Genomic DNA, 24291 nt, shown 5'->3' with positions numbered 1-24291 from the left:
ATGCACAAACTAGTATCTCAGTTAAAGTCTTAAGACTACATAGATAATCTCCTACAAATGGATCAGAGGCTTTGTGGGGCTTGAATCTATGTTATCACATGAAATTTTATCTATTTAATATTTATTTCCTCTGTTATGCGTTTTAAAATAGTTGTTTTTTTTAAACACCAAGAGCAAAATCAGCAAGTGCAAATTAATATACAATTAGGGGTTGTGTGGCAGCACACCTGGTTAAGTGCACATTACAATGCTCAAGGACATGGGTTCAAGCCCATATTCCCCATCTGCAGGGGGAAGCTTCACAAGTGGTGAATCAGGGCTGCAGGTATCTGTCTGTCTCTCTACTTCGCTATATCTTCCTTCCTTTCAGTTTCTGGCCATCTCTATTAAATAAATAAAGATAATTAGAAAAAAAGATGATAGTTTTAAAAAATAATCAATTTCTGAAGTTTATTACATTTACCTCTTTTGTCTCTTCTGGGTCTGAATGATCCACAGTTATATAAAGATCATTTTGTAAATATTTCAGAGCACTAAGGGGATCCATTTGGGCCTTTTCTTCAAACCTGAAAAATGCAAGCAAAGACAATAATCAAGATAGTTATCATAAACCATTAGAACTGTCTTTCAGACTTGGAGTAGAATACTCTCAGAACATATTGTGAACATTTAAAAACCTTTGTGTAGGAATCCAGAGGTAATACAACTATCAAGAAGACAGTATAGACGTAGAGTCCCTGGAGATACAATGGTTAACTACAGCTGATCCCAGGCAGTTGTGGTGTTAGAGCCTGGCTAAGAGAATTTCTTCAAACCACAAGCTAAGACCAAATTAACTACAAAATAGAGTAGACAAGTCAAATGTTTTATGTAACAGAACTGCAAAAGTCAGACGTATTCCTTAAAAAAAAAAACAAAGTGATAAACAGAAAATACCTTTCTATTAGTGGTATTTAACTGATACTTTACAAACAAAAATGGATACATTTACTCCACCTTTTTTTTTTTAATTATTAATGAGAAAGATAGGAGGAGAGAGAAAAAGAAGTCTAGTACATGTGCTGCTGGGGATCGAACTCAGAATCTCATGCTTGAGAGTTCAGTGCTTTATCTACTGTGCCATCTCCCGGACCACCCCTCCACCTTTTTATTAGGTAGAACAGAGAGAAATTGAGAGGGGAGGGGAGAAAGAAGGGAAGAGAGAAAGAGAAAGAGAGAGAGAGAGAGAAAGAGGGACCTGGGGCATATAATTAACCATCTGTGAGGCTTCACTCTGCCGGAAGGGAGCGAGGGCTTGACCATGGGTACTTGCACTGGTGACTAAAAAATATACTCAACCAGGCATGCTACTGCCCAGCCCCAATGTAGTTTCATTTCATGGAAATCCTTAACACCAATTAGATTTTATTTATTAATTATTTTTTTATTCATTCCCTTTTCTGTTGCCCTTGTTGTTTTTCATTGTTGTTGTAGTTATTATTGTTATTGATGTTACTGTTGATGCATAGGGCAGAGAGAAATGGAGAGAGGAGGGGAAGACAGACAGGGGGAGAGATAGACACCTGCAGACCTGCTTCACCACCTGTGAAGCGACTCCCCTGCAGGTGGGGAGCCGGGGGCTCGAACCGGGATCCTTAAGCTGGTCCTTGTGCTTTGCACCACGTGCGCTTAGCCCACTGCACTACCACCCGACTCCCCCAATTAGATATTTTTAATGAGACTTTACCCAAGACTCAGTCAGTCCCAACAATAACAAAACTATTTTACATCTACCGTTATGTTTTCTTCACAACTCTGTGAAGATAAGTTTTAGGATCATTAGGAAAAAATATATAGAAAGAGCAGTAAATAGTTCTCTTGGACAGCGGACTACCTTGCCATGTGTATCAGGGTATCTGCTGTGTGTAGTGGAACCAAAGGAGATACTTAACTTGGGCTTCCTTGCTTGGTGGCTTAAAAAAAAACAGAAGAGCACTGCTCAGCTCTGGCTTAAGATAGTGACTGGGACTGGGACTGGGACTGAATCTGAAATTCGAAGCCTCAGGCTGAAGAGTTTGTTGCATAACCACTATGCTATTTCCCCAACCCAAGACTTCTCTCTCCAAATTTATATTTAACTAAATATTATAAATGACTGTTTTCCATAAGGACAACAAAGCTAAATAAGGCAGTCCAACCATGTAAGATAAGCTTCCTTATAATGGAAGATGAGCTATCTAATTTGAATTAAAAAGGTAATTTCAGTGTTCTACCCAGTTCATAGAAATAAACTTCTACCTATTCTTATTCTGTCTGCAACACAGTAATGTTCCTCAATGTTTTAAAAATCATTTAACAGTTGGCATACACACACAGTTAACAGTTAACATACACACACACACACACACACACACACACACACATACACACACACAATGGAATACAATGCAGCTATTAAGAACAATGAACCCACCTTCTCTGACCCATCTTGGCTGGAGCTAGAAGGAATTATGTTAAGTGAGCTAAATCAGAAAGATAAAGATGAGTATGGGATGATCCCACCCATAAACAGAAGTTGAGAAACAAGGGCAGAAAGGGAAACTTAAAGCAGGATCTGACTAAATTTGTAGTAGGGTACCAAAGTAAAAACCCTGGGTGGAGGGTGAGGGTGGATGTTCAGCTTCATGGGGCGAGGTGGGGGGGGAGGGGAAGGGACACAATCTTTTGGTGGTGGGAATGGTGTTTATGTACACTCCTATTAATTTGTAGTCATATAAATCACTATTTAAGTAATGTTAAAAAAAAAAAGCTCTGTGTTTCTCAAATGTCCAGTTCTGTGCCCTTTATAAGTCAGCCTGAATTAGCTGTAGACAAAGTTCTACATCTGTCAGTGCTAGCATTTTCTCATTCTGCTGTCAAATTTATTCAGAAATTCTGACAGTGCAGCCTTCAAGATTTAAACAGGACTCACTCTTGTTTCTTGTTTTTTTTTGATGTATTACCTTTATTTATTGGATACAGACAGAGAGAAATTGAGAGGAAGAGGAGAGAGAGAGAGAGAGAGACACCTGCAGCATTACTTCACCACTTGTGAAGCTCCCCCCACCCGCAGGTAGGGGCCAGGGGCTTGAACTCAGGTCCCTGTGCATTGTGACATGTGCACTTAACCAGGTGCATCACCACCCGGACCTGTTTTTTTTTTTTGAATTTTATTTATTTTCCCTTTTGTTGCCCTTGTTGTTTTTATTGTTGTTATAGTTATTATTGTTGTTGTTATTGATGTCATCATTGTTAGATAGAACAGAGAGAAATGGAGAGAGGAGGGGAAGACAGAGAGGGTGAGAGAAAGATAGACACCTGCAGACCTGCTTCACCGCCTGTGAAGCGACTCCCCTGCAGATGGGGTGCCAGGTGCTCGAACCGGGATCCTTACGCTGGTCCCTGACCTTCCGACTCCCCCCCCCTTTTTTTTTTTAAAGGCTTCACTTATTTTATGAGAGACTTACAGAGAGACAGACAGGCACACAGGCACACAGAGAGGCATAGAAACAGACACACCAGAGCACTACTTAGCTCTGCCTTATGATGGTGCTCAGGCTTAAATCTGGTACCTCAGAGCCTCGGGCATGAAAGTATTTTTCCTAACTATCTTATGCTATCTCCCCAGCCCTTTTTAGAATTTTTTTTTTTTTTAATGAGGTGTCTCTTCCTTTGCTTAACTTCACATGGTGGTGGTCCTGACAGAATGCCTGGTGGTCCCTTCTCACCCTTCGTCAGCAAGTTCCTTCTTCATGCCTGTAACTCACAAATGAAACATCAGCCCAGCCATTTCTTCTATGTGGTCATCGTGATCTCAAACACCTAAAGTATACCACACTGAACCTATCTCTTGCAACACATACACTTGTGCTTCTGAATTTTTCCTAATGAATCGGAAGAATTTACCCAGTTCTTCTGGGAGAAATTCCGAAACTTTTTATTATTATTTTTTTAAATATTAAAAGGGCTGAAGTCTGAAAATGTCACTCCTCTAAATTTATTATTATTTTTTTAAGTTGGGGGATTAATGGTTTAAAGTAAATACATTTGTTGTTATTTGTGTAAAATTTCTCAGTTTTCTGAAAATCACTGTCATCCTCAGCCTACATTCTCCTCCACTACCATGCCACAGAACCTGAACTACCCCCCGCCCCCCGGCCTACAGTCCTTTATTTTGATGCAACACACCAAACCTAGTCCTAGTTCTGCTTTGTATTTTCCCTTTCTGTTCTGGTTTCTCAACTTCTGTCTGTGAGTGAGGTCATTCTATATTCATCCTTCTCTTTCTGGCTTATCTCACTTAACATGACTCCTTCAAGCTCCATCCAACGGTGAAGGAGAATTTTTTTAAATTTATTTTTTTGCCCAAGGTCATCCAATTTATTATTATTGTTACTGTTTTTCCTTTTTTAATTTCTTTATTGGGAAATTAATGATCTACATTCAACAGTAAATATAATAGTTTGCACATGCATAACATTTCCCAGTTTTCCATGTAACAATACAACCCCCACTAGGTCCTCTGCCATCTTTTTTGGACCTGTATTCCCCCCACCCACCCACCCCAGAGTCTTTTACTTTAGTGTAATACGCCAATTCCAGCTCAGGTTCTACTTGTGTTTTCTCTTCTGATCTTGTTTTTCAACTTCTGCCTGAGAGGAATTCACCATTTTTAATAGCTGAGTGGTTCCTCTTTTTTTTTTTTTTTCTCATTTATTTATTTATATTACCACCAGGGTTACGACTGGGGCTTGGTGCTTATATGAGGAATCTATCACTTCCCATGGCCAAAGAATTCCTCTTTTATTCAGAGTAAAAAATGCTAAAGATCCTTGACAATCTGTCCCCTACTTAACTTTATTTCCTTAAATCCTTGTCAAAATCACCTCACCAACTCTTCTACCATGCCATTTTCCTTTCTCAAATAATCCAGGCATATCTGAAACTTCAGAATCTGTTTACTATCTATCTGGAATACTGTTCCCCTCAGATATTTACATGATTCATTTTCTCCCCTCATGTTCTTTAGCTTTCTACTCACAGGTCATCTTAGTAGTGAGGTCTAAACTAATAACCCCATATAAAATCACACCCCCAATTCCCTCATCTATACTAAAATATTGAAAGTTCCCCATTTTAGTTCTCCCCAGACTATTTACTGAATAATGCCGACCCCTTATTACACTTGTTTTCATTCTCAATTTCTATGGATGGAAACCTGCAGCAGGCACTTGTTTCCTCTAGTGAGAGATATGTAGTCTATGATAATGTGCAGTTTATTGTAGCTACTCAGTAAATATTTCTTAAATCAACGGGGTTCCTGGACTCAGAAGGTGGCATAGTGTATAAAGAATTTGACTCTCGAAGGGCTAGAATAGACTTCTCATGCCTGAGGCTCCAAGTCCCAGATTCAATCCCCTGCACCACCATAAGCCAGAGCTGAACAGTGCTCTGGTAAAAAAAAGAAAGGAAAAAAAAAAAAAAAGACTAAGAATCTGACTATCAAGCATAAGGTCCCAAGTTCAACTCCACATGTCATCTGGGTTTCTTTCCCTCTCTCATTAGCAAATATAAACATCTTTTAAAAAATCAACAGGCTAGGAGAGTCGGGCAGTAACGCAGCTGTTAAGTGCAGGTGGCGCAAAGCACAAGGACCCATTTGAGCGGGTTCAAGCCCTCGGCTCCCCAACTGCAGGGGGAGTTGCTTCACACGGTGAAGTAGGTCTGCAGGTGCCTGTCTTTCTTTCCCCATCTCTGTCTTCCCCTCCTCTCTCCATTTCTCTGTCCTATCCAATAACTAGATCAATAATAACAACAACAATAAAACAACAAGGGCAACAAAAGGGAATAATAATAATAAAAAAAAGTCCACGGCCTTCCTGATGTTTAAATAAAGAAATAAAGGTGCACAAAGTGAGCTCAAGAAAGATCAAGTGTGAAAACTTGATCTAAATCCAAGGTCCAGGTCTAGTACTTTTTCCAATATCAGATTTAATCTATTAGAACTAGATAAACACAATCATACTATTTTTCCATATGTTAGGTCTACTACTATTTCTGTAATAGAAAGTAATCTATAAAGAGATAAGTCTTTCACCAAAGTGAAAGATTCTGTGGTGGGTGTCAGGGAGAGTACAGAGGACCTAGTGGGGGTTGTATTATTATGTGGAAAACTGAGAACTGTTATGCATGTACAAACTATTGTATTTACTGTCGACTATAAAACATTAATTCCCCAATAAAGAAATTTAAAAAATTAGAATAAATAAAGATGTTGTAATAAATGTAGGGGTGCATAAAAAACAACAAAAAAGGAAACTCTCATCATCTACTTAAAAGTTTAAATGATTAGTAACTAATCATTGTTTGATTCTTGCTGTACTTTCTTTTTTTAAATTAATTAATTAATTTTCCCTTTTTGTTGCCTTTGCTGTTTTTCATTGTTCTTGTAGGTATTACTGTTGTTATTGATGTCACTGTTGGATAGGACAGAGAGAAATGGAGAGAGGAGGGGAAGACAGAGAGGGGGAGAGAAAGACAGACACCTGCAGACCTGCTTCACCACCTGTGAAGCGACACCCCTGCAGGTGGGGAGCCAGGAGCTTACACTGGTCCTTGTGCTTTGCACCACACGTGCTTAACCTGCTGCATTACCACCTGACTCCTCTTTCTGTACTTTCATTACTCAATTTATGCCTTTACTAGCAAGTTACTGATGACACTTGGACTTAAAACTCAACATAGGCTTTGGTTGCCGTAAACTGTCATTTTACTTGCCCACTGATATGCTTTTAAAGAAGAAACATTACCACAGATCACAAGGAATAATACTCAGAATGGCTAGGCTACAGGAAAACGCCACTAGGTTTACTGCTGGGGCTTGGTGCCGGCACTATGAATCCACTGTTCCTGGTAGCCATTTTCTTTGTTTTTCTATTTTATTAGATAGGACAGAGAGAAATTGAGAGAGGGAAAGAGAAAGATAAACATCTGCAGACCTACTTCACAGCTCATGAATTGCCCCTCCTGCAAATGGGGTGCAGGGGCTTAAACCCAGGTTTTTGGGCATGGTAGCATGTTGAGTTCAACCAAGTGTACCACCACCTGGTCACCCACTATAGTTCCTGACACGTAGTACCAGATATTCTCCTTTAATCTCTAATGGATGGATAGTCAGGAATTTTGTTTTATCTTGTTTTGTTTTGGCAGCAGGGTTGTCGCTGGGGCCTGGTGCCTGCACAGTGACTTCATTGTTCCTACTGGCCATTTTTTCTTTCCCACACCCACACTCTCCACACACACACCCCCTTTCCCCTTCTTTATTAAAATTATGTGTAGAGGCAGAAAAAAATAAGGAGGGAGGGAGGGACAGAGAGGAAGAGAGAATCACCTATAGCCTGTCCATTGCTGGTGAAGCTCCCCCTGCAGGTGGGGACTGGCAGGCTTGAACCCTGGCTCCTGCACACAGCACTTGTGTGCTTTAGTGCCCTGTCCAGTCCCACCGGGTAACTTCAAAGTACTCAACACGCCAACGAACATTTGTCATATCTGAAATAGAAGAACTGAAAACTATAATTTGCTAAAATGTGTCATATTCTTTTTTTAAAAAAAGTTTAACATTAAGTAAATTACTAAGCAATAGAATTCTAGTAATGTAAATAAATCCTACTGGAAGGTGCCTCAGCTTAAATCTTGCTAATAAAACAGAATTTATCTCTTCCCATTTAGTCAATATGAAGAGTTATTTTTTATTTTCTGCCTCCTGGGGCTACGTGCCTGCACCACAAATCCACTGCTCCTGGGGGCTATATTCCCCTTTTGTTACCCCTGTTCTTTTATTGTTGTTGTGGTTATTATTGTTGTTATTATTGATGTCACTGTTGTTGGACAGGACAGAGAGAAATGTGTAACCCCTGCATCCTTGCAGGTCTGAGCCCACATTCTGTGCTCACAGCTAGGAACATACTAGGCTGCACTCATTGCTGGAAGCACCTTTTAGTGGTAGAGGATTTTGGCCCAACCTTCCTTCAGAGAATGGGGCGGTCCCTACCACTGTTGATGCACACTGGGGGCAAGTTCCTGTAGAGGGCCACAAAGGGGTCCATTATGTTGTTCTTAATGGAGATGACCAGTGACACTGGAACAGGGATCTATTAAAGATCCAGGCCCATCATGTCTGTGTGGGAATCCCAGGATTCCCTCTCTAGGGCCCTGGGGGATGGGGTAGCCTAGTAGTAAACAAAAGAGCCATCATTAAAGTATCCCGGTCTCTTGCCCTTATTCAACTTTTGTAGTCCTTACTTTGTCTGACAAGGTTAGCCTTAGAGAATTGAGGGAAGTGAAATAGGATGATCAAATTGGTGGGGGTTTTTCAGTTAATGATATTTACATTCTTTTCTCATATTTGGGAGCTATGCTTCCTGATCCACCTTTGTAGTCCTATTTCCAACTCTGACACCATTTCCCCAGATAATACCTTTGGTCCCCCTGCATGTTAGATGTCAGGCTCAGGCAAAAATTATATTCTTGCCTTTAGGTTCCTGATTACTAAACATTTTTTTTTCTTTTTTAATATACTTATTTTCCCTTTTGTTGCCTTTGTTTTTTATTGTTGCTGTAGTTGTTGCTGTTATTGATGTTGTCGTTGTTAGATAGGACAGAGAGAAATGGAGAGAGGAAGGGAAGACAGAGAGGGGGAGAGAAAGATAGACACCTGCAGACTTGCTTCACCGCCTGTGAAGAGACTCCCCTGCAGGTGGGGAGCTGGGGGCTCAAACCGCGATCTTTACACCGGTCCTTGCGCTTTGTGTCACCTGCTGCACTACAGCCTGACTCCCTTATTAAACAATTTTTTTTCTGCTTTATATCTTAATGCTTTTGCAGCCACCAAGTTGCAGATGCTACTATGACATCCACCTGACTTCCCTGGGCAGACGACCACACCAATATATCCTGGTACCCCACCTCTCCAGAGTCCTACCCCACTAGGGAAAGACAGGGACAGGCTGGGAGTATGGATCAACCTGCCAATGCTCATGTTCAGCAGAGAAGCAATTACAGAAGTCAGGCTTTCCACCTTCTGCATCCCATAATGATTCTGAGTCCAAGCTCCCAGAGGGATAAAGAATAGGAAAGCTTTCAAGGGAGGGTATGGGATACGGAACTCTGGTAGTGGGAATTGTACCCCTTTTGTCCTATGGTCTTATCAATATTTTTTATATTTTTATTTATTTTAAAAATATTTATTTATTCCCTTTTGTTGCCTTGTTGTTTTATTGTTGTAGTTATTATTGTTGTCATTGTTGTTGGATAGGACAGAGAAGGGGAAGACAGAAAGGGAGAGAAAGAAAGACAGATACCTGCACGCCTGCTTCACCGCTTGTGAAGCGACTCCCCTGCAGGTGGGGAGCCGGGGGCTCGAACTGAGATTCTTACACCAGTCCTTGTGCTTTGCGCCACCTGCATTTAACCCACTGCACTGCCACCCAACTCCCAATATTTTTTATTTTATAAATAAATTAAAAAGGAAAAGATATTTTCCCAGGGTGTCAGAGAAATGAAAGGGTATATTAAAAAAAAAAAAAAAGCAAATATGGCCCAGGATATAAAAATGAAAGTGTCTGATGATATAATTTTGCAACTGACTGGAATGGTAAATGGTGCAAAACTACAACCAGCTATCCAGTTACATTCTGAAACACCAAATTCTAAAGATGTATAGTCCACTATCTTCCCATTTTTGTTATTAAGATATCAGGCACAGTCAGCACTTTAGAACAGTTGTAGCCTGTACTGGTTAAGTATTAAAACTGCTTTAAGGTGGAATTCACAGACATTTCCTGCATCTTAACAAATATAAAATTTTCATATTCTATTTTGGGGAAATTTTTGGCATTGTATTTTTTACTTTGTAACTTTTTTTTTTTTTGAAATATGAAAGTGAAAATAACAAAAGTTACAATCTTCACAGTACTTATCCTACCATGGTTAATTGAGTAGGAAGATAGTCACAATGATAGCCGATAATGTTTGTTGGTATCTTCTAATTCTGCTTTTAAAAACCCCTTCTGTTTCATTTGGTTTAAATCCCCCCTGCTTAACACTGCATTCTATTTACATAACCACTGTATTCTATTTACATAACCACTGCCATCTATTTACATAAATCACTTTTACATTTACATAAAGCACCACCTTCCCTCCAGGGCATTGGTGGTTTAGTGGTAGAATTCTCACCTGCTCCACCACCTCTCCTTGTCACACCCTGATCCTCTCCTTGTCACACCCTGATTTTCACCAGTCACTTTTCTCTCCACCCTCTCTGCGTCACATCCTGTTCACACCCTACTTGGGAAGTATATATAAAGACAACATTGTTCATTTTAGTTAGTTGTTAGTTTAGTCTAGCTTGGTATAGATTGCGCTGCGTCCTGCATGAATAAAGAGATACTGCGTACAGCTCTACCATGAGTCCCTGGCCGTCTGTCTCCCGTCAGTGAAGCTCAGCCCGACAATGTTAAATTCCATTTTTCAGTGAACTGTTTCTTTTACCTGTGTTTTCTGATGAGATACTTGCAATGTCTCAGTAAATAATCTTTTGAAGGCCTACACAACTTCAGTGACCAGAAATCATCTAATCTCATCTTTGGAGAGCATGATTTTCCTGGATTCCCACCAAATAAATAATGAACCTGTAATAAATAAAACACACCAGATTTTAAAGAATGCATAAACACTAAAAAAACTACATACTTTACAGTAAGATTTCTTCATTTTGATAACAGTGTATAACAATTTAACTTATAATACATAAGACAATATCGCATTTCTATCAAAGCTCTTAAGTTTTTTCCCTTTATTTTTCTTCTTCCAATTTTCACTATCACTTTATTCAGGGAATGCTAATTGATAGGCATGTTGTTGTCACTCGAGTACAAGTGAGTTATCTTGATGGTCCTCTTCATTTTTTTCTTTTTCTTTTTTTTTACTTTAAGGTACACTGTGGCTATGTCCATAAATTTTATATTATCATGAGTTCTAGTACCATGATCATATTCCCAGTGGAGCACACAAAACAAAAAACAATGATAGGAAGATGCTAATCCACAAAATAGTTTGCTTAAGGCAAAGCACAATGGAGGTTACTAGGCTAATCAAACGTTGATCATGCTAACAAATATTTTTTATTAGTGACTTAATATTGATTTACAAAATTACACATCAATAGGGATATAATTCCACACTGTTTCCACCACCAGAGTTCTGAATCCCCAATCCCTCCATTGCAAGCCACTGCAGTTCTCCTAAGCTTGCAGACATGGGTTAACTATCATCTCTACAACTACCTGTCTACATCTGTACATAATTGCCCCTTTTTACTTCCAGGTCTAGTTCTCTCTTCCCCTCCAAGCCACACATCAATTACTACATCGAAATGTCCCCTTTGCTCCTCTCTCCGGGTCCCAATGGAGATGGAGTTCAGAGTCCTCTTATCCTCTTCCTCCTATTATTTCTCTCCTACTGGAAGTATGAATCAAAATTGTTTTTGGGGTACAGAAGCTAGGAGTCTGTCCCCTGTAATTGCTTCTCTGCTGGATACAGGCACTGGCAGGTCTATTCATATCCCAGCCTCTAAAAAATATATATTTTTTCCCCTAGAAGACATACATGTTGAATCTCTTCAGGTCAGCAATAACTTAGAAACATCCAAAATGGGGAGTTGGGCAGTAGTGCAGTGGGCTAAGTGCACATGGTGCAAGGCACCAGGACCGGCATAAGGATCCTGGTTCGAGCCCCCGGCTCCCCACCTGTAAGGGAGTCGCTTCACAGGCAGTGAAGCAGGTCTGCAGGTGTCTTTCTCTCACCCTCTCTGTCTTCTCCTACTCTCTCCATTTCTCTCTGTCCCATCCAACAATGATGACATCAACAACAAGGGCAACAAAAGGGAATAAATAAATATTAAAAAAAAAAAAGAAACATCTAAAATATATTTACTTATTTGATGGCACTGAGCCCTCATGCTTGTGTGATTCCACCTCTCTGAACATACTATTTTATTCTTTTTACTTCAGAGAGAGAAACCAAAGCACTGCTCTACTACCTGTGGAGTGTCTCTAGGGTTGTGTCCTTACGGAGCTCAGCCTTGAAACCAGAATCTTTAATGTGGTAAGGCACACACTCTACTAGCTCATAAAATTTTAACATTTTAATAGTTTTGCTTTAGACTTACTGTCAAATATAAAATGGTACATAATTTGTAAGATGGCTTTTAAAGTATTACTTTACTGTTTAGTTAATTCTCATGAATTGTAAAAGAAATGCAGGGATTATTTCATTATTTTATTAGTAGCAATTTAGTAGTATATACTTAACAGAGTGTTAAAAAGTGTTTCTTAAAAAATTCTGAAAATATTATATTCAATAGTGTTATACAACAGATGTTTCTATCCTATAGACAGAAATTCATTTATCCTTTTATTTTGGACACTATAAAAGAGATGGATTTGGGAGTGGGTAGTGATGCAGCTGGTAGTTTGCACGTTATCATGTATAACGACTTGGGTTCAAGCTCCCAGTTCCTACTTGCAGGGGGAAAATCTCACAAGTGGTGAAGCAGTGCAGTGTTGCAGGTGTCTTTCTTCCTCACCCCCCATTTCAATTTCTTTCTGTCTCTATCCAAAGAAGAAAAAAGGAAGAAAGAAAGAAAGGAAGAAAGAGAGAAAGGAAGAAAGGAAGGAAGGAAGGAAGGAAGGAAGGAAGGAAGGAAGGAAAAAAAGAAAGAAAGAAAGAAAAAAGGTTGCCAGGAGTAATGGATTCATTGTGCAGGTACCAAGCCCCAGTGATATCTCTGGTGACAAAACAAACAAGTAAAAAAAAAAAAAAAAACAACCTTCATTCATTTTCACAGTATCTACTTCTTCTTCTAGCATTTGCCACAGTATCTACTGTCTAAATGTCTCAAATGACACAGAATTTAAGTAATCATCTATGGCTGAAACAGAAAGAACACAGAAAAATAGTTTGGGGGGGGGGAAAGCCACTGAAAAATTTAGTGAAGGACTATTTTTAAAAGGCTGTTAGAAAATTGTCTCTAAGAGGAAAAACAAAAATAAAATAATTTATACAATGAGAAAATCAACTATCCTCAGATAATTTACCAAGTGTTGAAAACTATACATCCTTTATTCATATCTTCATAGTATGAAACAATAAGCCATATCATGTATCTGATCTATGCAGCTAAGAAGCAAGAGTCAATTATTATTTTCATAAGAGATTATGACCAGAGATTATGGATAATGCAAAACTGTTTATTCTTGGAAAAAGGGTTTCTAAGTTAAAAATGCATTTTAACTTTTTATTCAAATTCACTTATCAGAAGCAGATATAGGTAGGTATTCTTTCAAAGAAATCTACGGGCCAAAGCAGTTACCATACCTTGTGTAACTCATCATATACAAGCTGATGGGCAAATCTTGGGCATGGTTCTTCCTCTTGAAGACTTTTACTCGGATTATCCTTTGCAGCTTGATCATTCTTATAGACACAAGACCTGCAACACACTGCTTTTAGGGCATTCTATTCTAGAAAATGAGCTACACAGTGACAACGTGACTGTAGCAAGCAAATTAATTGCATGTCTTATTACAACAAAATACTGTAAGTGTACTTAAAATCGTAAATGAGTCCTGAAATTATTTTAATGTCAATCAGAAACCTCACTTAAGATAGCTGGCCTCATGTTATGAAAATACAAACAGCTTATGTGAAGAGTCAAATGAAAGGTCAAAGAAGTACTATCCTGTCTTACCTGCTGGCACACACACAAAACTCACTACTTAACAACTTTACTGTAAATAACTGGCATATTGAGCAAATGATAAATTCTTAGTAGCTGAGCCCGCCCTCCATCACCAAATGGAGGAAATTCTTTGATGTCTCACTGAATTTATTAATTTATGGACTATTCAAAGCATGTATGATACAGATTCCTTACGCCAGTGCTTTCAAAAGCAAGGTGTGCAGCACAATTCTACAAGATACTGCATGACAATAGGGTTCTGGTTTTAAAATACTACATAACAGGCAAGTTCATTTTATAAAAGTTAAGACCTGGGGACATCAAGATATTATTCTCAAGGAAACACATCTACCTGGTTCCAGAAACTAGGAGTAGCAAGCGAACCATCTACTAATTGAGTAATTTGGAGGCAAAATCCACTTACAAAATATCATTGTATCTATACACTGGCACTGATAAGTGCCCCCTCTAATACTGACGTTTGAACCTACAACATCAGAAATTAACATGAGACCTTCATTTACCAACTTTTCTTTTGAATCAACAAGCTGAAATAAATATTACATGGAGATGGTAGCACACACACACAAAAACTTCTTACCAACTATTCCTCACAATGTCATAAATCCAGAATGAATTTCTAACATTCTCTTCCCGTTTTTCCTTGTCCTTGCTGAGCCCAGATAAGACATGTATTTCATTCAGTTCTGGATCAATGGTTGCTCTCTGAGTGAATCCTGTCATTGGAACTATAAATTGAAGGAGAAAATAATATACATGTCAAGTAATGGGTTAGGATTACTCCTTAAAACATGAATACACTCATATCCTCATAACAATACTGAACAACATTTCTATCTAATAATGACCATTATTGACCATTATTAGACATAATATTTTTTTTCTCTCTCTCACTTTAGAATGTAAGTTTAGTGTTAAAATCAGTATTTAGGACTGAACAGTTAGCCAACTACTAGTTGAATGGATAAATTCTAACTCCTCAATGGAGTTGAGGAAAAAGGCAGAGATACAAAAATGTAATGCATTTCTCTTACATATAGGACAGAAGAGAAATTGAGGGCGAGAGAGAAAGAGAGACACCTGCAGCACTGCTTCACCACTTGCTGGGCTTGAACTATGCATTTAACCTGATATGCCACCATATGGCCTCTCAAATGTTAATTTTTATTGAGGGAAAGAACAAAATTTTAATTAACCAGTTTATTATCTAGGTTAGCTACAATTTAAAAGAGATACAAGACTCAAATCTTGACCTAGAAAAATAAAAATATGACAGGAAGTGAAACACATTTTGTTTAATGGGGTTGGTGTTATTAAAAAGATAGGCCTATCAAATCTTAACCTGGAAAAATAAAACTATGACAAAAAGTAAAATAAAGGTTTCGTATGGTAATTTAAAAGATATGTCCATTATTTGAGAATAAATTAATAATTTCTAAAAAAAAAATTCAACCATTTTGGAATGCCACTGTTTTCCTGACTGGCTAAAACTCCCCATGGTTAGTACTGCTATATAAAAATCTGTATTTCTTTCTTTTCAACCAGAGTACTGCTCAGCTTTGGCTTCTAGCAATGCAGTAATTAAACTTGGACCTCAGAATTGCATGCATGGAAGTCTTCTGTATAACCCTTATGCTACCCCCCTGGATATACGCATATATGTAAACACGCACATATGAATCCATTTAATGTTCCATGGGTCAGGCTGCCACCATTTGTCAGGTCCACCAACAATTTAAGACTGGATTTTCTTCTCATCCTCATCAATACTTGCAATTGTCTTACTTTAGAAATCTTATTGTAGTTTTTATTTGAATTCCTAAATGACTAATGATATTAAGCATTTTTCCATAGGCCTACTGGCTATCTGTATATCTCCTTTGAAAAAAAGTCAACTATATTTCCCCCAGTCCTGGAACCTCTAGGTGGGGCTCACTTTCCTGAATGTTTCTTTCAATTCATACCAAAAGATATTGCATCCACTGATCCCAAACTAATCAACACAACGAGTACCACCTCAGCATGTTTCACTTCAGACTGTGTCCAGAGACCTCAGGCATGGAATGTCAACCTTTCACCCTCATTATCTGGGTGAGACCTTTCCTTAAATAGGATTCTCTAATTCCATTCCAGGTGGTTCACTTCCTAACAAAGTCCCAAAACCTAGATATAGACTAGGTCCCATAAGATAGAGCATATGTTCACAAGTATCCATAAAATTAGGGCAAAATATATACCTGAAAGCAAAAGTACACAATAGTCTACAGTGAGTCAGTATCAAGTTCATAATGAAATAGTGTCTACTCAGACTTCGATATCCTCCTCACCTACTTCCTATTACAGTTCTCTCACTCCAAAGCTAACTTCATCAAAGCAAGGACTGCAAAAGCTGAATAAGGGCAAGAGACTGGCATACTTTAATGATGACTCTTTAGTCACTATCAGGCCAGCCCATCAGCTGGGGCTGTAATCAGGAAGTCCTGAGATTCCCAAACAGACATGATGGGCCTAGGCCTCGAATCAATCCCTCTCTCCATTGTTACCAGTCATTTCTATCAGGAACAACAAAACAGACCCCTTTGGGGGCCCCCATAGGACCTTGCCCTCAACTTGGATCAACAATGGTATAGAATGTTCCATCCTCCAAAGGGAGGCTGGAGAACATACTCTATGTTACACCTGAGGAAGCTGGGTCGATATTGGGGCAGCCTGGAATGTTCCTACTCATGACCACAGAATATGAGCTCAGATATACAGGGATGCAGAAGTCACATAGGCTCCTAAGCTGAATATGGACCCCATATCACATCAAATTGATGGAGTTTACAGTCAACAATATACCCCTTTCTCATATTAGGGAGCTACTCTCTTCCCTGACCCAGCTCTCTGGTCCTTTATCCAGCTATGACATCATCTCCCCAGACAGTAACTTGGATCCACCAGCATATCGGATTTCAGGCTCATGGGAAAAAAGAAAAACAAAAAAAAAACAACAACAACAAAAAACAAAACCAAAAAAACTAATATAACCACAGGCCCTTTGGAATATAACTAAAATGTGCCTACTAGCTATCTACAAAATGGAGGAAACCCCCCCCCCCCAGCTCTTTATCTGCATGATTCCAGCCTTTAGGTCCATGACTGGTCAACAATTTGTTTGGCTTTGTATGTTAACTCTCTTTTCATCCACCAGGTTCCAGATGCTAGCATGATGCTGACCAGACTTCCCTGGACAGACAACCCCACCAATGTGTCCCTAGAGCTCCTCTTCCTCAGAGCCCTTCCCCACTAGGGAAAGAGAAAAGCTGGGAGTATGGATCGACCTGTCAACGTCCATGTTCAGCAGGGAAGCAATTACAGAAGCCAGACCTTCAACCTTCTGCATCCCACTATGACCTTGGGTCCATACTTCCAAAAGGTTAAAGGATGGGAAAGCTATCAGGGAAGGGGACTGGATACAGAGTTCTGGCGGTGGGAATTGTGTGAAATTGTACCCCTCTTATCCTATGGTTTAATCAATGTTTCCTTTTTATAAATAAAAAAATTAAAAAAAGAAAAAAAAAGTCTATTCAAATTCTTTGTCCATATTTAAACTGGATTATTTACTACTGAATTTTAAGAGTTCTCTATATGCTTCTGGGAAAAAACTTTATCAGATATATGATTTGCAAGAATTTTTCTGTGATTTCTCATTTTCAATTATTAGGTCAATTTATCTACATTTTCTTGTTTATTTCTCTATTACTGATTTTTGTGCTAGCTAATTTGACATCGTAACTAACTTATAAGACATAGTGAACTAATATGCTAAGTGTCTAAACCAAGATACTGATCTTCAAAGTAAATAGTGAAAAGCTAGTCAAATGGGGCTGTCAAATATACAAAGTATTGGGCTGTCAAAAAAGTCATGATTTTTTTCAATGTTTCTCTATGCAAAAGTCTTCCTGACTTTTCCAACAAGCCAATAGCTCATTTGTATAGTACGCTGAGGGAAGCCTGGGTGCTATGGTGTCTTTCTCACCCTCTCTGACTCTCTTTGCTTTCTCTGTCTCTACTTAAAGAAAAAGAAAAGCTAGTCCAATGAAGGTGTTAACAAAGTCCATACTGGTTTCACACACACAAAATTTCCCATCAAAAGTCTTTAATTTTCATAATGTTAATAAAAGTATGCAGGGTGTGGAAGAAAGGGTTCATTTTCTTGAGAGGATTTTTTTTTACCCTTCAAATTATGTATTATTATTATTTTTAATTTTTTATTTAAGAAAGGATTAGTGAACAAAAGCATAAGGTAGGAGGGGTACAACTCCACACAATTCCCACCACCCAATCCCCATAACCCACCCCCTCCCATGATAGCTTTCCCATTCTCTATCCCTCTGGGGGCATGGACCCAGGGTCGTTGAGGGTTGCAGAAGGCAGAAGGTCTGGCTTCTGTAATTGCTTCCCCGCTGAACATGGGCGTTGACTGGTCGGTCCATATCCCCAGTCTGCCTCTTGAGAGGATTTTTAAAACAGCACTCAGCATAAAACAATCTTCAGGGTATTTTTGTAATAACATTCCTATCTATAAGTACTTTACAACTTATAAATAAATACCTGTGGTTCTGCAAAGGACTCTCATGCCTGAGGTTCTGAACTCCTAGGTTCAATACCCAGCACCGCTATGAGCCAGAACTGAGCAGTGCTATGTTTCTCTCTCTCATAAAATATAAACATATATATATTAAAAAATCTGTTTATGAGAAAGAAATCAAATTTGTATGTTCAGCAAGCTTTTAAAGGAGTCTAGGAATATAAATGCTAATTAGGTATCGGAAACGAAATAACGAAATGAAATGAAGATAAAAAAAGATTTTGGTTTGGGGCTTAGACTTTACCCATTTAACTTAGTTCTTAAAAGAAACTTTTCTGGTCTCAGTTTTCTCATCTAAAAATTAAAAGCAAAACTGCATAATGTCTATAGTTAAGACTCAAGAGGATGACATCTGTGATGATACAAATTTTACTTGTATTAAACTGGCATTAATGTGCAGTACAGAAAGACAAAGTGAGAGACTCTCAAAACACAGAGAATAATTAGAAGGCTGGGAGAATAAGAAAATGTTTATCAAGAAATCTTCATTTTACAAGACAGAATATGGGCTATGTCAAAAGTATGAAAAATCTCTCAGCTAACCTAACAAGAGACCAAGTCTTGATATAGATGTCACAGACAAAAATAGTAGATAGAGATATGACTATAGATATATCCAGCTCTCTATCACATAGAACCTTCAACTCTAAGAAGGAAAAACTAAGTTTCCACAGAGGGGGAGAAAAAGCTAGTCATTTCAGAGGCATAAGTTAACAAGCTAATGTGAGAATGCTAGAAGACAGCAGAGTAGTAACTTTAAACTTCTGAGGAATACACAAAGACAAGACACTAATGTTCTATTTCTTGTTAAGATAGATAGTAATTCTAACACGGAGGAGAGTAAAGGGGAAGGGCATCCTCAGGTCCAGCAGAAATAAGAAAATTTTTTCCCTTCTTAAAAAAAATTTTAAAAATTAGTGCATTTTGTGAGAGAAACTGTTGTGGTATTTGTGGTGTTCAGAACGAAACCTCAGATATGCAGGCCCTGCGCTTTATCACTGAGTCATTCCTCCAGCTGCCAGAGTTCTGTTCCATGGCTGCTCTGTAAACCATTAACTCCTCCCATAAAAAGTGGTAAAAAAAAATTCTTTGAAGAGCTATTGCAACAAAACTTAAAAAGGAACTAAAGAAAGAAAAATATCTAGGGTATAAGAAATAGATATACAACACCGGAAGAGAAAATAGTAACATCATTTTTTAAAATCTAATGAGTACAATCACAATACCTGAAATTATATGATGCCCCATTCCTTCTCCCCCATCATCTTTTTACTGCTTAGAATTTTGACTCCTGTGTATTTCTTCATGTAACAGTTTCTTTTTCAAGATATTGTGGTCACCATTTTTATCTAGGTATATGTTCCCCTAGCTTTTCTTATATGGGACACTGAGGGCTATTTCATCAATTTGAAGTCTTTCATCTTTTCTGTAATAAGGAAAATTCTACTATTTCTTCATTTTTTTTACTTAAATTTTCATTTTTCTGTTCTTCTGGATCTCCTGTTAAGATGCTAACACATCTGTAGCTATTTCCTATATGCTTTAATTTTCTCTTTATCTTTTTTCCCCTTCCTGGTTCTTATGGGTAAGTGTTCACTCTAATAATCTTTCAATAAATCAGTTTACTTATTTATATAATTCTACATATAATATTTGTTTCACTTTTCCATTCTAAACACACATTTCCTATCTAGTATTTTTACTTAATTGTTCTTATAACGATATATCAGAAAATCATATTTATGCTATGTGGTATTATTTTATACAGGTCATGTAATTTTTCTCCAGAAGTTTACTATTATCTTGCTTGGTTCCTCTGTTTTCTCTTCATATGGTCTGAGTCCTTCTCCATCTGACTGATTTAGCTTAGCGTAATACCCATAATACCACACAATACCAGGTCCATGTTGCTGTAAATGGCAGACCTTTTTATATGAATTTTAAAAATTTCTTTATTGAGGGATTAATGGTTTGCAGTTGACAGTAAAATATTAAGAGTCTGTACATGTCTAACACTTCTTAGTTTTCCACATAACAACTGAACCCCCAGAAGGTCCTCCTCTGCCATCATGTTCCAGGACCTGAACCCAACAGGCAGACTTTTACCATCCTCCTAACTGCGTGTACAAGTCACATCTTTACTTACTTATCAGTCAGTGGGGCGGTTAGGTCATTTATAATGCTGGGACTACAACAAACATGGGACTGCATGCATCTTTCTGAATTCGAGTTTTTGTATTTATCAGATAATGATGCAGAAGTAGAGAAACTGGGTAGCATGGAATTCCGATTTTTAATTTGCTGAGGAATTTTCATACTGCTCTCCATGATGGCTGCTGCATCAACTTACATTCCCATTAGCAGTGTGTAAGGATCCCCTTGTCTCCACCCTCAGCAACACCTACTGTCTTAGTTAACAGTTGTTCTCACAGGTATAAGGTGATAGCTATCTCACTAACAGTTGTTCTCACAGGTATATCTCACTGTAGCTTTGACTTGTACTGGGTTGCCAGAAAAATCATGACATGTTTTCGCATCGAAAAACAAAAATACTTCATGATTTTTTCCAATGACTTAGTATTTCCCTGATAGTAGGTGATTTTTTTTTCCCATTCATTTTTAAACCCCACCTGTATATTTTCTTTGGAGAAATGTCTACTCTCCAGTCTTCTAATGGGGTTATTTGGCTTTACATGCTCTAGATATCAGACCCTTGTGAGATGTCTGAAGTGTAAATATTTTCTCCCATTTGGTACAATGTCATCTAGTTTCACTAGTAGCTTCTTTGGCTATACAGAAGCTTTTCAGTTTGAAATTTTTTATTTTTGTTTCTCTTGCTATTAGAGTTGAAGCTCCAAAGACATCATTGAAGTCAATAAAATGGACCACTTTGTCTGTCTTATTCTGTGAATATGATGGCTTCAGGTCTTACATCTAAATTTATAATTCACTGCGAATTAATTTTTAAGTACGGTATGGCTTCATTCTTCTGCTAGTAGTTTTCCCAACATCATTTATTAAAGCCTCCTTGCACATTGTAGACCCTTGGTTCCTGTTCTACATTTATTGTCCGTATGTGTGTCCGTACCTGGGCTCTCAATTTTGTTCAATTGATCTATATGCCTGCTTTTATTCTAGTACCGTTACCTTAGTCACTATGGCTTTGCAGTTTAGTTTGAAGTCAGAGTGTGTGAGACTTCCATTTATTCTTTGTTCTATTTCTGTAGTGCTGTATTCATTCCTTTAAATCTTTTAATGTGCTTGTTTTAAATTCTTGGCTCAATTTAATACTATTATTATTTTTAGCAGTAGTAGTAGTGGTGGTGGTGGTCATTGTCATCATCATCACTGCCAGGGCTTTGCTGCCCCAAATCAATTTATTTTTATAAGATAGAAAGAGTGGGGAGTCGGGTGGTAGCGCAGCGGGTTAAATGCAGGTGGCGCAAAGTGCAAGGACCGGTGTAAGGATCCCAGTTCGAGCCCCCAGCTCCCCACCTGCAGGGGAGTCACTTCACAGGCAGTAAAGTCTTTCTCTCCTACTCTCTGTCTTCCCCTCCTCTCTCCATTTCTCTCTGTCCTGTCCAACAATAACGACATCAATAACAACAACAATAAAACAACAAGGGCAACAAAAGGGAATAAGTAAAAAAAAAAAAAGAGTGAGATATAGACAGAGTGAAAAATACAGCATTGAAGTTTGCTCCAGCACAGAGGGGCCAGGCTTACACATGACAAAGCAAAGGAACTACCCAGGTGAATTATCTTGCTTGCCTTGACTCATCTCCTCTAATTCTGCTTTAGATCCAGTATGCTGTCAATTTCTTGATTTCTTTTAAAGGTATAGTACAGAATGGTCTTCTTATATTGGTCTGAAACAATGCCTTCCAGATTATCAACCATTTTTTCTAGATATATTGGATACAAGGCCTCTAGCATCAGCACCAGTAAGTCTGGTGTGAGTCGTGTCATGGGATGGTAAAGTCTGGGCATGAAGAACCAGTTGCTCATTTCCTTTTACTATCACCCCTTGCAAGGTTTTAATACATTTAACTCTACTAGGGGGAGTAGAAGGTAGTCTCCTTGAACTGGAAGGAAGAAAAAATTTCATTACTGAAAGTAAGTAGTCAGTCTGTATCGATCGTCATCAATTCTTGATTCCAGCAGGATTTCTGTACTGCCAAAATATTGTTCTGTGGAGGCTGGCACTAGTGGTATAAATTATTGCTGTTAATTTCTACAGTGAAGAAGCAAGGACTAACTCAGGGTAATGAAGGGGAGAGAGAGGCCTGTCTCATTAGAGTTCAGTTACCTCTTACACATCATTTTCTCAGGGTTGATTTTGGGGAAGGAAATCAGCATCTTGTGTTAGTTTGCTACATTGGCAGAAATGCTTCTTATTCTGTTCCATTAACTATGCACACTGTTCTTGCTCCTATAACTTTTTTTTTTTTGCCTCCAGGGTTATTGCTGGAGCTCAGTGCCTGCACTACAAATCCACTGCTCCTGGTGGCCATTTTTTCCATTTTGTTGTTGTTGTTGTTGTTCATGGACAGGACAGAGAGAAATCAAGAGAGATGGGGAAGACAGGGGCAGAGAAAGACAGACACCTGCAAACCTGCTTCACCGCTTGTGAAGCGACCCCCTTGCGGGTGGGGAGCCAGGGATTCCAACCAGGATCCTTGTGCCAGTCCTTGCATTTTGTGCCATGTGCGCTTAACCCACTGCGCTACCGCCTGGCCCCCTCCTATAACTATTTTATAAAAGCAAAAACTGTTTGGACAAAATTGGCATTATGAAAAACTTAAAAAAAGCTAAAGGTCAAACTGAAAGATGCTTTTATTCCAACCTGTTATAACTATTAATATAGTCTTCTGTATTAATGTTTGTCTCAAGGAGAAAACAAAGCTACTATTTCAGTTTATTAGTTTCTAACAGGATAATAGTGGAATGAGGGGGAGAGAATAAGAGATTTACAACATACACTTAGAGGCTGTTTGATTCAATTGCCAAAATGCTTAAATGAATGACAGAATGCTTCACTAGTCTTCATAACTGTCACACATACACACACACACACACACACACACACACACACACAATAAACCCACCAATAAACAAGATCATATGTTAATTATGAACATATTTTGAAAGGATACTTGCCTGAGAACATAGAAAATAGGAACCACACAGCAAACAACTATTACTGCCAATCGGCTGCTTTTACAGAGATTTTCCAAGAAGCTACAATGATAACCCTTCAACTCCCTTCCTTCTCCTTTATTATCTTTAAAACTTGAATAGGACGATTAAAGGATAAAACAAGATATTTTATCTGACACTTTTCCACTTCTCCTCTCAAAGGAGAAAGGAGGGGGAAGACTACCAGTATTTGTAATACAAGTAAACTCTTTAATTAGGAGTGGGAAACCTTTTTTTCTGCCAAGGGTCATTTGGATATATTTATAACGTCATTCACAGGCCATACAAAACCATCAAACTAAAGCCCATTCTCCTCTGAGCTGGAAGCTAAGCAGGTTGGGCCTGGTTAGTACTTGGATGGGAGACAAAATTATCAACTTAAAACACTAGCATTTAATATTGCTATAAAGAAAGTTCCTAGATTTATTGAATCTTAAGTCCCACTTGCAGCTCTCAAGCTGGATTCCCCCCACCCTCCTCTCCCCTATAAGGTAGATAAAAATATAACAGAAGTGTTTACCCGACTTCCATTCTTGAAGCAAGTGCACAATCATATTAACTCATGAACTAGTTTCAATTCTATTTTTTTTTCATAGTCCACTCCACAGATTCATTATTA

The 24291-nt window shown here is 38.4% G+C and overlaps 1 protein-coding gene across 15 annotated transcripts in view; it reads right to left on the bottom strand.

Annotated features, from left to right (window-relative positions):
* Positions 1–24291, bottom strand: part of MKLN1 (muskelin 1) — a 439788-nt gene that overhangs the window by 17045 nt on the left and 398452 nt on the right. For all 15 annotated transcript variants that reach the window (XR_009551231.1, XR_009551232.1, XM_060196585.1 and 12 more), the window contains 4 exons: positions 14421–14568; positions 13456–13570; positions 10570–10709; positions 464–566 (listed from right to left, as the gene is read on the bottom strand). Coding sequence is in view for 13 of the 15 variants with exons in the window: in XM_060196585.1 (XP_060052568.1) it covers positions 464–566; positions 10570–10709; positions 13456–13570; positions 14421–14568 (506 nt within the window). In the remaining 2 variants the exon portion in view is untranslated. The remainder of the gene's footprint in view (positions 1–463; positions 567–10569; positions 10710–13455; positions 13571–14420; positions 14569–24291) is intronic.

The sequence above is a fragment of the Erinaceus europaeus genome, chromosome 8, assembly GCF_950295315.1.
Source record: "Erinaceus europaeus chromosome 8, mEriEur2.1, whole genome shotgun sequence".
NCBI lineage: Eukaryota > Metazoa > Chordata > Mammalia > Eulipotyphla > Erinaceidae > Erinaceus > Erinaceus europaeus.
The sequence above is the reverse complement of the archived record's forward strand: the minus strand, read 5'-3'. Positions and strand labels throughout refer to the sequence as shown.